At 41.0% G+C, this 13,845-nt stretch overlaps 1 protein-coding gene across 1 annotated transcript in view; it reads right to left on the bottom strand.

Annotated features, from left to right (window-relative positions):
• Positions 1-13,845, bottom strand: part of LOC129372331 (leucine-rich repeat-containing G-protein coupled receptor 6) — a 46,948-nt gene that overhangs the window by 25,916 nt on the left and 7,187 nt on the right. Inside the window, exon 2 of the mRNA XM_055049562.1 lies at positions 296-367. Within this exon, the coding sequence (XP_054905537.1) occupies positions 296-367 (72 nt within the window). The remainder of the gene's footprint in view (positions 1-295; positions 368-13,845) is intronic.

Here is a 13,845-nt window from a genome sequence, read left to right as displayed (position 1 = left end):
AGTAAAACCTAACCTATAAATATTTTAAGGACTGCATTCCCTCTCCGAGTGACTATCCGGTTCCCTTTTGTTCCTCTTTTTTTTTTTTTTTTTTTTACCACCATCCCAAAATCTACTAGCGTGTTGCTGCAGGCACTTTCTTAGTGGGAGAGATCAGAGGCAAGCCAGACCCATCAACCCCATCTCCAAGGTCTGCTCATATCAACTGCTCAGGAAATGTCTGTTTCTTGTCAAGTGTAAATTCTGACAGAGTGGTTTCATAAGCTAAGTGTGAGCTGAATGATTTTGTACTCACAGTTCTGATAACAGGTGCAGTCGATGGAAGGCTCTGGGCTGGATCTCGCTGATGTTGTTCATACTGAGATCCCTGGAGGCACAAAGTGGAAAAGCATCAATGCATACCTTATATTATTTGTGTGATGTGGAAAAAACAAAACAAAAGAAAAAACAATAAAATGTGTTTTCACTTGGCAAAATGTCATTTGTAGCAGGAGCAGGACGGGAAGAGGTTGGGAGGTTAGTTAGAGAGGTCGGGGGACAAAAGGGTGAAGAGGGAGATGCTGAAGAGAATTTTCCCCAATGAATCACTGTTGGGCAGCTGCAATTTCCTCCTTGTCCTGTGGACTTTTTCTCTTTTCCAGATGTCTCACTACTCTCTTTCACATCTGACCCCCTTAGGCTCCCCTTATATCTACCTCTTGCTTTCTCCTTCTCCCTCTCTGATTACGCCTCTTTTTCCCCCCCTCAGGTTTTCTGGGAGACCACCACCCTCCCTCTTTGTTCATTGCTCTAACAGACGCAGTTTGTTTCTATGCTGACGTGAGAATGAGTGTCTCGTGGTGAGTGTTGATGCAGCTGCATTAGGTGAAAAAATAAAGTGCAGGACGCACAGATAGAAAAACTTTCAAAACGCAAATACCATTTTTTTTTTTTTTTAGCATTTCAAGACAAACTAATGACTCAGACTTTAGTAAGGGAACATGTATATTCGCATGGCCCCAGTCATGTAAAGTTGTCTGTTTGATAAACACAATGAAAGCTAGGAGGTGTTGCGTCATCAGTTCTGTGCTTTCATGGCCCTTTGGGGTCTTGCTTGAGTCTTTGACAGTCAGCTTCATCTGTGTGTGTGCTTCCATATGTGTATGACACTAACCATTACTCATAATGGCAGACCACCAGGCTAGCAAGCGTAAACTGTGCTTTAGGAAGCACTTTGCAGTTGTGAGTTTTGACACTCTTGCTATTTGTTTGTCTAATCAACCAAGATGGCCGGGAGGCTGAATAGATCTGTCATCATACATGATGACAGATCATGTATGATGATCCATCAAAGCCAACTTTTGGGGAGTCCTGAGCAAATCACTTTAAGGCAACTGTCTACTGTAGACATTTGGACACTTGATTGGAGTCTAACATTCAACTTTAACCAATGAGATGGACTTTTCTTGGCGGGGATGAGCAGCCAGTCCTTAATGTTTCTGTCTGCCTTTTTACATCATCTGCTTGCATTTATTACTTTCTTATGAAGTTATCATAATGGCATGGTACTTTCCTTTGAATGAGAATTTCCTGTTACAAAGACTCTTGGCTATGACTACAGAGAGTTTAAGGCATTTGTCAAGGATGCATATGTGAGCAGAGCTGAAGTCGGAGATTTGTAATCGTCAGGCACATTCAACTGAAGTGAATAATGTGCATTCTTTTAGTTTCTGCTCATCAAATTTTAATCTACTTGCCTAATAAAGTTTATTAGAAACACAGCCCCCACTATTTGGATTTTTGGTGGCGAGCCAAACATAAAGCGCTGCACAGATTTATCAAATGGAGCACCATAAAGTGCTTTGACAGTGGGTGCTGTCCAGGAGGATCGGGCCAACGAAACAAGGGAGGAACGGAGACTGCAAAAGCAGCGGAAATAATCCATGTACAGAAACATTCAATAAAATTTGGAAGATGTTTAAGAAGGAACAGGATATTTGTTCGACATGTTTGTGTTACCCAAGCTCTCTGTATACTTCCAATGACCCCAGGCACCTTGAAATGTTGCCTCATCGGATATCAGCAACATTCTCTATCGGTCTTTCTCTTGAGCTGAGAAATGAGTTGACTGATTAAGTTTAGCACCTGAAAGCCAAACCTTGCAGGATCGAAATTTGAGATGAAGCATAAACAAAGTATGCAATGTACTTCGTGAAAATATTCTTTCATGATGCTATAATTTTAAATAATTCTTAGGAAAATAAGCAAATCCCTAGGAATGGATTGACTTTTTAAAAACAAAGAAGCTCTTAATCCCCTTTGAAGTGCATGGAAAATGTCTTTGTATCGAACTCATAAATCCTTGAAATTAGAATCAAAGGCACCAGATAAATGCCAAAGATTAGAAACTCAAAATGTAGTGTCCTATTTAAATCTCTGACTCTAAGGTTCTGGTGAGCTATTGGATTTTGCAGTGTGCACTGTCATTAGTTCAAGAGCTAAAGAGCTCTCTGAAACTCTAAAGTTTCTGAATACTTATTGGCCTTCCTGTGAATGTTCCTGTATCAAATTACCCCCCACCCTCACCCCCCAAATTTTCATAAAACCAGATGCATTGCCCCTTGTCGGCTAGGCATACATTGCGGAATAAGAAGCAGGTCAAGCTATTTTTACAGGATCTCCAGATGATCTCCAAATATGAAGGTGCAATAATATGACATTATTAATAATTCACTTTAAACTAAGAAACATGAAAATATGTGACTTTTATTGTGACATATTTTATATCGTTTGTATATGGCTCTCGTCTAGTCACGTCACCTTTTTCCACAGATCGATGTCTAATTTTTGAAGCACATTACTGTTTGTCCTGCCAAAAGTCAAAAGATTACCTAATTTAGGATTTCTGGAACATAATAAGAGTAACTGTGGGTCCCATTGCTGCATTTCTGTTAAATGTTGTTCCTGCTCTCATTTCACTTGAACGGTGCAACAAGTGTAACAAGTGTTAAGTCTTAAGTTCTAAAATAGTTTCCAAGCAGGAGCATGCACACATTGACACTAGGTGGTGCTAGAGAACCAGTCCGTTTTCTACTGGACGAAAAAGTGTCCTATCAAAATAGTTGTAGTTTTTTTTTTTTATTATTGTTTTTGCAGTGTGTACTGTGTGGCCCAAGTAGCAGTTCTGGACTTAAAAGCTTACATTACAACACTCCCTTACAAACACACAATAACAAGCCACGCCTCTCTCAACGTGAACCACAGCGCTCAAAGCAGATAGGTGGACACAGAAGCGTGCTGCGTGCCGCACCCGAGCACCGGTGTCCCGTTTCAAAAGTGGAATAAGTGTAAAAATCCTCAGTTAATTCCGGGATAACTATGTTCATATCCTGGGTTTTTGGTTTCGGGAAGCCAGATAGCTGTTGTTATCCCAAGTCAACTTGCTACTTCGTGAACCAAACTTTCTCGGTAGCAGGATTGTTTGAGCAAACCTCGAGTTTGTCCTACTTTTTAGCTGAGACCTGGCACAGGTCTCAACATGACATGTCCTTTTCTGGGGGAGTCTGTAGATGTTGAAGAGTAAAAATTCTGCAGAAATCTCAGTCTGAAGATTTCTGTGGTTTGTCATTCCCGGAGGCTCTGTCTTCCTAACTCTCAATTCTGCAGCAGCAACAGTATTGTTTTTTTTTTTTTTTTTTTGTTAAAAATGTTTTGATATTCTCCTGTGTCGTCATTAAAATGTCTATTTCCATTAGTGTGCACTTTCAGCCTTCTTCTGTTCTCTTGTCGCCATTGATGAGGGCATCATCAATAGGATGAAGCCTTCATATTTAACTTAGGGATGACTTTACTCAGAAAGGAGTTGCTCTTTGATATCTCCTGTCTGAAACTGAAAACCCAATCACATTAAATTCTCAAGCATCCTTTGTTTGATACTATTTTTTTTTTGTTTTGTTGTCAAAATGATTGTCAGAAAAAACAAACAAAAGTGTGTCAAACAAGATTAACATGTATCGAACAGCATGTGACTATAGATTTGAAAAAGGTATATGTACGTGTGGCATTCAAGCTGTTAATGTAAAAAAAATATCACATTCCCAAGTCATCCGCCATTTCCATATGCCACACAAGGTGTGTCCCCCCAAAATGTTGGTGTATGCCACTGCTTTCATATTAAAAAAAATGTGTGACATCATGTACAACACCAAAAATGTGCCTGGCCTCAGGAAACAATACACACACACCTCAATGCTGCTTATCGCATGTGTGCAAATAATCTACTTCGCAAACTATTTATTAGAGCATTCTAGAAGAATCATCAAAGCACCGCTGCACATGCACACGCACACACACGCGCACACGCCTCCCATTCAGGCATATCCAGCCTGTTTCTGGGGATGTGCTCACAGATGGAGACAACTCCACATTATCTGGGCCTGATTAAAGAAGCCATAAACAAGCGTTGTGTGAAGTCCGTAACTGCCGGCGCTCTCAGACAGAATAAGCACGCCGTAATGAAGTGAAAGAGAGTGTCAGAAAGGAAAGGTTTAAAAATAAAGACACAAAGCTGGTGAGTCATGGGGAAAAGGTTGAATGCAGCTCAGCTCGGCTGTGCGCTCCAGCAAGCTCACTGGGAAGCTCGAGAGAGACGTTTCTGCTGCGCAGGCCAAGGCCTCCGCTGACAACTTGACGTATCGTTGGAAGGCACTGTGTTATGGCTTGTTTTTAAAATCAAATAACAGCTGTGGCTTTTTTAAACCATGATAATTATGATTGATGACTACCACATGTGCATTGTGTCGGCTGGCGCTGTGACGTGCAGATATTTTCAGCGCAAACAAACGGCCGCAAAAAGGATTGAGAGAAAGGGTTTCTCAGGCTGTGTGGCGTATTGGAGTTTCACAGTTAGAATTTTGGTTTTCTCTGTCCCTCATTTTATGCACATCTCCACTGTGTGACTTTTGTGTGCGAGAGAGAAACACAGAGTGTCAGTATTTGTGTCTGCTTGTGCCTTATGATATTACTTCCATTTATAGGTGGCTGTGGTGCGTGTGGTAAGATGTCTGTCGCTCATTTTCACACCCCCATTGTTTCCCAGTGGGTCTGCAGATGTGGTGGCTACAGTTCTTGGTCACCCTTTCACCACATCACAGACAAGCGACGCTGCTGGGCCGTAGAAATAGACTGCTGTGTGTGTGTGGGGGGGAGACAGAATGGAAGCACATGTGGTTTGCACCCTTAATTTTTTATGAGAGAATTCAGCAGGGAATTGTTTTTGCCCTATCTTAGTCGTCACACTCAGCAGACTGATGTTGCCTGTAGAAGAACCCATCTCTCAACAAGAAGGCTCTCACAAAGCAGCACCGCTGCTTAGATTTCCCTCGACTGTTGAAGGACAAACTAAAGACTCCTCAGTAGAGTTTGCATCACAGAAACCAGACAACTGCTCATCACTACACTCTCTGAGAAGCAACTCTTAACAGGTCCTCTTATTCTCCTTTTGTTGATTCTACCCAAGGATTTGCAATACAGTCCTTCAGTCTCAGAACATTTTTTTTTTCAGACAGTAGAGTAAACGACATCAAACAAAAGAGCATAGACAAAAAAAATAATATGATCTTGGGAAACTAGATCAGCCCAAAAGCACTCAGAACAAAGACCCCGATGCGCACGCTGTCAGAGCAAAAACGGTCTCATACAAAATGTGGAAAAAAATCCCACCAGACTGAAACGACTAAACAATTTCAGACAGGATTTGCTCTGACCAAATGCCGTGAGCACAAATGGCTTGAAGGCAATCAGCCTCAGACCAAACAGCATCATCCCAGCATTAGGCGAAACGGTCTCAACCTACACTGTCTCAGACAAAATGGTGTGAAACCGAGTGACTACAGGCAAAACGATTCCAGGCAAAACATCCTCTGACCAAATCCCACCAGCCAAATGGCCTCAAACAACATGGACTAAGACCAAAAGGCCTCAAACCAAACCAACTTGCACCTAATTCCATTTTACTCAACAGCCACACATCAATCAGTTTATGGCAAATCAGCCTTTGTACAAATGTCTTGAGACTAAATACTCTAAGATCTAATAAACTCAAACAGAACTATCTAACTACTGGTGACAAGTCTGCAGCCAACTTCTGGCCTTGAAAAAACACAAAAGTGAATTATGTGATATTGTAGCTCAAGAAATCGCTATTTTAGAGCTACCTAGGAAGTTGCTGTTGGCTTTAATCTAGTTTAACACTGAAACCACGATGGTGAAAAAACCCCAACGAGAAAGCATGCCTTCGTCACATCAGACAAATCACATGACCTCAGATGTTGAGGTGTGCTCATAGAAAAAAACAGTGCCCTCTGGTGTTACACAACTGCTGAATTTCACGTGTTACCTGTTAAGCCCTGAGGGTGGCGACACTTTCTCCGAGGCCTTTGGTTTCTCTGACGGTTAGTTTGTTCAGACTTTGTTTTCTTTAGCCTTGAGATAAGGTTATTTGCTTTGATGTCTGAAAGGGTTCACCGAGACTGTCAGCTGAGTAAAGAACCAAATGATGATTTTCACCTTCATGTGAAAGGAATTCTATTTCATTGTGCTTGTATTACACAATGAGTTAAACCCAGTAGCGTGTGAGGAACGGTGAGCTAGTTATCGAGAAATTACAGACTTGAACATTTTCCCATTTCTACTCTGTCTTTTTTTCAAGATCTACTTTGATTGATAGTGTAGTCTTTCTTCCACTGAGTGGGTACACTTTTTGCACACGAGAATGTAAGAAAAAAAAAAAGTTTGGCATTGGAACAAACATAAAACACCGGGTATTTCACTGCTTTATGTTGTGATTGATAGTGTATCCATGGCACAGAGCTTGTGTTAAGGGAGGAACAAAAGTAGGAAGAACTAGAAGCACATTTCCATTCATAAGCCTTGGCCCTTTCAGTTGCTCTTTATAACTCTTTATCTCTAACACTCCTTCCTCTGTGCATCTGTGTTTTAAATTTCAATTGGAGCATGGAGTTACACAGTTGTGTAGTTACAATAATGTGATTTATCAAATTTCCACTTTGGCATCAACAGAACTACTGAAGTATGTTATCACCACCATGATCAAAGGCTGTGTGTGTGTGTGTGGGTGTGAATGTGCCCCTAGCTCCATTGTTGCCAGTTTTAAAACTTGAAGCCTCGCTGACAAGAGCTGGTGCTTAGCACAGCACAGCAACTGGCCACATCATATGAGAAGTGTACTCCAGACTCTGGGTGTATTTGACAGACCACCCTGGTGAGTGAATACGCCCACAGATCAGGCCAGATACCACCAGGTGTTTGTTTTTGGATTTTAGTGTTAGTGTTTAGTGACATGCATCGGTTAGACAAAGCTGAGCAGAGAAAATGTTTTTATGAAAAGCTTTGCAGCTTGTTTGAGTTCCAGCTTATCGGTCATAATCATTTGGCAAGACCACTCACTGTAACATCTCCCTCTACCACTCAAGCATCATTTTTCAGCCTGCATGGAAGTTCAATGATCCCTAAAAGAAATTCTGAATGAGGTATAGGAACAAAGCCAAATGTTTTGACCAATATATATATATATATATATATATATATATATATATATATATATATATATATATATATATTATGTCAGGCATTACTAATTGAAAAGCTTTGCACAAAGAGAGAACAGTTTCTCTTGTCAATAACATAAAAATAATAGTTTTTGAACTAACTTATAGGAGGCTTAGCAGGCTTGGATCTCTGTAGCCTAGACTTGAAGTCTTTTGTGAAACAGTATATTGATGACCAATGATAGTCTCTGTCACAACACCAACCTGAACAATGATTTTAATAAATAATCAACAAATCAAATTCTCAGCGTGAGAGATCTACAAACAAGGACATCGAGTCCACAGAGTTGCCGTGATCTCGAGAGTGAGCAGAAGACACTGAATGTTGCAAAGTTCCTTTCACATGATCATACAAAAGTATAATCTCAGTGCAACCGCAGCCTAACCAAACACTTTATGTGTATGGCCAACCAACCACTTTGTGCCCAACTTTTTAAATGTGAAAGAAAAAAAAAATACTTGCTTTGGGATGTTTCATACCAATCACTGAGTTGTTTCGATTAATCAGGGGACATTACTTAATATCTAACAATAGTGAACTCTGATAAATGAACCTCAACTGAAATGGGGTCTGTTGCAAAATATTTCAAATCATTCAATATTCTAGACAGTCGAGTTAGTGAAAATGAAAACGTCAGATTTGGCATCCCCAATATAGATGCTGTATCTTATTAAAATTGTTTTGCATCAATTGGGCCACAGTCAAGACCTTTCCTTCCACATAATGCTTCTATACCGAGATAGTATATCTAGAAATACTAGAGCTGTCAACATGTGACAAGTTTTGAGAGAAAATCATAACACTACATGTAGGTACAACATCTAAAACACTTACACCCAAAATCAAAAGCACCGTAACCTAAGGCCGTTATTTTGACTTCCTCGTCTTCTTCATCTTTATTCACGCTTCTCTGTCAATCCCTTACCCCATTCCTCAGGTGGAGATATTTAGCCGACAAACAGCCAATAATGGCAGTAAGCTCACTCCCTTTGAAGGCAGCTTAGATGTGAGAAACATTAGAGTAATAGATCTTCAGCGAAAACCAGCAGCCAGAGGGCATGACTTCTGCAGCAGGGCTGCTTGAGCCGCACCTTGACTGTCTTTTACAGTAATTATGATAGCGATGTCTTCAGTTGGATTCAGTCTGATCCTCTCCACTTAGTGCTTTGAAACAGTAAAGGCACGATGAAAGAGGATCTTTTATTCCTCACAATGCCACTGGTAGTCAGCGCTTGGGTGCTGCCTTTAAGAGGCTCTAAATGGTTGTGTGCATAACAGCATGTTTGTGTATGTGTGTATTGTATGCAAGGGTGAGGTTTAAGTGTGTTTGCTCTTTCTTCCCCCCCCCCCCCAATCTGAATAGACTGACTGCGCTGGCATTCAGTTTCTCTTGTTGGTCACACACGAGCTTGCACACACGTATACACACTTACAAAGAGTCAGGAAGGAGGGCACAATGCCTTTCTCCCTCCTCCTTCCTCTGAAGATGTTTTTTTTTCATTCTCCCTCTCTCCCAGACTTCCTGGGAGGGGTACACCAGCCTTTGTGTCCAAATGCACTCTCTCTTTATCTTTCCCGCTCTTATTCTTTCTGTCTCTCATTCACGGGGCACAAAGGCTAAAGGGACAGGGCGAGGGAGAAGTCTTTCACCTGGACAAGGAGCGATACGGTGAGGACCTGCCTACAAAAGTGCCAGGAAACACGGCGGAAAAAAACAGAGAAAAAAAAAACGAGAGATGGCTCCATGTTTTGTGCTCTTCTCGCCTTGCTGCGGTTTCGGGGAGAATGGCAGGCGGATGTCTGGGGTGGAGAGAACGGCTGTTTAGTCTAAGGCCATGTCATGGGAAACGTACTCGTGCCCTTTGGGACTTATTCATACCCTGGTATACAGCACATGCACATAACCACGTGCACGCACACACTCTACATCCGCTCCCTGTCCTCCCACTCACACGCACACACACGCACCCTGTCATGAGATAGAGCGGAGGGAGGGGTGAAAGGTCAAGCACTTCAGTAATGGAACAGGAAGCATTGGAACAGTCGGTGCTACACAACGTACAACTGTCTCCAATATGTAGACAGGACTGACAGGCAGCTGTTGTGAGGAGGCCATGACTTTAGGAGGCAGAGAGGCATGCATTGCCCTGCCCACTAATCAGTCGAGGTAGCAAGTAGAGCATTTTTAAATTTTTTTTTCTGGTTTTAGTAGCTTTCTAAACATGAAAACTATGAGGTTAAGAATAAAAACACTTGCTGATGCTACAAATGCCTGGAAAAGATTACAAACTTAACTGCAGAATAACTTCTTGCACAGGTGTTTTCAGTTTAAATACTTATTTATGTATCAATTCTTAATGTCTTTTCACATTAAAAACATAAATCCTGAGACATATTATTTGTGCACAGTCTTGGCTAATGAAGCTAACCAGCTTTATTTATTTATTTTTGATCTTTCATGCTGATTCAGTTCTTTGCAGAAAGTCCAACAGTAAAAGAAAACCTCATGAGTATTAATGTCATCCTCTGTTATGACTTCATTTGGTTGAATGGCAGAAACAGGAGGACAATGCATTTTCATTTATTTTTTTTTTGAAAACCACTCAACTCCATTGCTGGCATCTGTCCACCTCTGCTCATGCATTTACAGAGCTGTGATCATCGCAGTTGTGCCGTCTATTTTATGGGCACCCATGGATAATATCTAGAACAGAATGTTGATCAGCACTTGATGAAATCTTACCTCCTTCCAATGAAGGCATGTGGCTGCTGTTGGTTTAAAGAGATTTAGCTTGGCCTCTTGCCACACGTATAAAAATCCAGATTTCCCCTTTTATTCCTTCTCAGACATGTAATAGAGACATGAACAAGTCTGGCGGCAGTTGCAGCGGCCTAGCAGCGGGGAATGTCTTCCAAAATAGATATAAAAAATAATTAAGATGCTCATACTAGGAGTCCATACATTCATGTTTTAATATGAGAGTTGTTTATAAAAAGATCTGCTCTCTAACATTCTCAACAATCATAATTTTGCTGTACAAATATGTTGAGGTGCCAGTTATTAATGACCCAACTGCTGGGTTTTCCTCCATTTAAAGCCAGCTTATATTAAAAGGTCTTAAGGTCTTACAGAAAGATATGAATATCATATTTCCATTTATTTTTTTGTCAATTTAATCGGCTGACTCTTTGTTCGATATTTATCCACATTTGCAACTGTTTCATAATTATAGTACACTTGCATCAATCAGACCTTTTTATTTATCTGATCTGATCTGATCTGATCTGATGCTCATTTCAACTTCCCTTTTTGGTGTGAACGTTCAGTAAACTGTTTACTGCTACCAGTCTTGGCCAGGATTCTCCTTCAAAAGAGATTTTTAATCTCAACGGGATTTTCCTGGTGAAATAAAGGTTAATAACAATAACAATAATTACTTCTCTGTGGGAAACACAGATGCATTGTCCACCATTACCCACTAGCAGCTCTTCTGTGTGCGGAAGAAGGATGTATTTATGTTAATACACGCTCTCAGGCTTGTGCAACATGTTCACATGCAATGTGCCCCGTAAGAGCTTGAAAGTGTGTGAATGCGTGTGCGTCTGTGAGTGTGTGTGTGAGACCATTGTTGTAAGAAGCATTAAGTATCATTAGCGCTTGCTAGTCATCACCTGCAGTCTGCCAGTCGGACATGAACCACTCTGCTCAGCAGACCTGGCCAGCAATCTTACAGATCGGTAGATGGAGACAGACAGACCTATGTTGAGATGTAGGGAAGGAACTTAGAAGTCTGTGTCTTACACACCCTGCTGTCAACACTGCCGCTCGCATTCTCCTTTATGTCCGATAATTGTGGGGTGATTATTTTTGAATCTTGAAAAATAACTGTACTAAATAAGTATTTGTTATCTTCAAGTATCAAAGTATAACAGCGGTTTAAAAAGATACAACTTTGCATCATCCAGGGCCAGTGCAGTACTTCTCTTTGTATATAAAGGTTATTAGTCCTCAGTGCAGCTGTGTGAGGTTCGATTCCTGATCTCGGGACCATTGTTCTCTCTTATTGTTTACAAAGGCCCAAAATTGATGATGTCATCAATCTTTTAACAAATTTTCTTGCCTATTGTTTCTATGTTTTGAAGTCCTTTTGATTATAAACCAGAGAAAGTGCCAATGTGACGAGATTTCAAAAGCAAGCCAGCACTCACATCCTCACGTTTCTGCACACTGACAGGGAGTTCCCTTAAAAAAGGTCACTACATGCTTCCCTTGCTTACAGGAGGAGAAATATGTCTAGTCACACAAAACTCTGCCATTCATGGTATAAGAAGTAACTGGTTTCGGGAAACCACCGCAAGCCACAAGTGGCATATGTGTTTAGCATCTGACTGCAGGCTTTAGTCTGGCACTTAGTTTGACTAATTAATCAGCAAATATCAGGTTTTTTTTTTTACTTGTGATAATCTATTTTGAGCAAGACCACAGGAAGTAGACAATATTTTGTCTCCTGTTAGATAACAGGGGATACTTGAAATAAAAGAAATAAATGTGTTTTTATATATACATATAAAAACATTTCTGTAGTTAATGCCTTCTGCAAAACAATAAAACTATGTCTGTTTTTATTATTGCTCATAAGCATTGCTCTCCATAAAGACGACTTCATTATGCCAAAGCAAAAAAAAAAACACAAAAAAAAAAACACAGCTACTAATGACTGAATATGTGTGTCATTGAAACATACACGCATCTGCACCAAACTGTAGTTTGTCCCGGGACAGGACAATGCCGTCTCTGTGGTGAAAATGAAAGGACTCGTCCCTTCGCACAAATTCATGCACATATACCCGTGAGCACACACACAAATAAACATTCCCATGGATTCCCAGGATCGGAAAGGGCCTGAATAGGAATCTGGGCCATGCCGGCACACAAGCAACCCTTCACCACACAACCACACATTAAAAGAAGGGCATTCCTAGCCTCTGTGTGTCATACACTTGCGTCACGCTGCCATTACATGAAACATACAGATTCATAAATTCAGCCAGTGGTGACTTAGCCTAGAAAGAACCAGTTCCTTCTCCACTGCTATTTGCTTTGTACAGAAAGTTTGGGCTAGCTAGAAATTATTGCTTCCTGGAGGTTTTAAATTTTACCCAATTGTTAATGTTTACCTGTGACTTATGTAATAGACCAGTTTGACTCTCTGTAGCTTAACAGAAATTGCCTTTGCTATAAACAACCATCATCCATTGCAAAGATAGAAATGAAGGAGGCGGCTGTTAATGGTAATTCAATATTTGGAAGCGTAACCAACGTGAACTAAATGGCTTTGTTCACTTCCTCTGTTGCTATTGCTAATACTACAGGCAGATTATATTTTTAAACCAGTGCAGAATATCAACGTCATCGTTCACAACTTCTCCTTCTGTTCGATTAGGGGAGAAACCCCAAATCGTGCTTCCCAAACAAGACTTTATTCGAGCAGAATTGCACAAGAAGACAATGGCAAGGATAGCGGCGTCTGGCCTGAGACGACATTTGTGCATATGCTGTCCAAACAGATACTTCATTGATCTCTCCTGCCGCCATCCTGATTCTCTTAAAGATCTTGTGTCGTGATAGGTTTCTGCCTTTTTTTCTAAAGGACAGGATGTGCAGCGGCAGAGTACACCATGGCCACAGTGTCTTCTCCGCCTGTGGCTCCTAAGGGAAATGTCATTGTTCTCATTGTTGTCCTGTACCTGCCTGCCGTCTGTCCTTGAGCGGGGTTTAAAAAGCCTTCCAGATTACTTTCAGGAAAGGACCATCCAATGCCCTGCCTATCTCTTTTTTTCTCAGAATCCTCTGGTATGAATATACGTCTTCTAACAAGCGGAAAAGGGTTTTCTCTGCAAGTGCTTGCCACCGGGCCTCGGGGGAACCTTGAAAGGTGCTAAGGAATTGACACCTTGGAAGTAAACACTTTAGGTTTTTGTCAAAGAAGGAAGGAACAAAAGAGCGGATGAGGGATGATAAAGGATGAAGGAAAGCAAAGGGAAATAACTTCTTTTTGCACGCTTTTCAGCAGAGCAGATTAACCGTGATAGTGTAGGCCACTGATATGGGCCTCTTAGCTCTCTGACAGTTGTTTGGCTCACAGCCAGAGCAACTGCTGACATATGGACATTTATAAAATCTGACTTCAGTTCACACCCTTCATTTCTTCTCTTCAGACTGGAGGTCCAAGCAGT

Source organism: Poeciliopsis prolifica, unplaced genomic scaffold (assembly GCF_027474105.1).
Source record: "Poeciliopsis prolifica strain line A6 unplaced genomic scaffold, Auburn_PproV2 SCAFFOLD029, whole genome shotgun sequence".
In the NCBI taxonomy this organism is placed as follows: domain Eukaryota; kingdom Metazoa; phylum Chordata; class Actinopteri; order Cyprinodontiformes; family Poeciliidae; genus Poeciliopsis; species Poeciliopsis prolifica.
The sequence above is the reverse complement of the archived record's forward strand: the minus strand, read 5'-3'. Positions and strand labels throughout refer to the sequence as shown.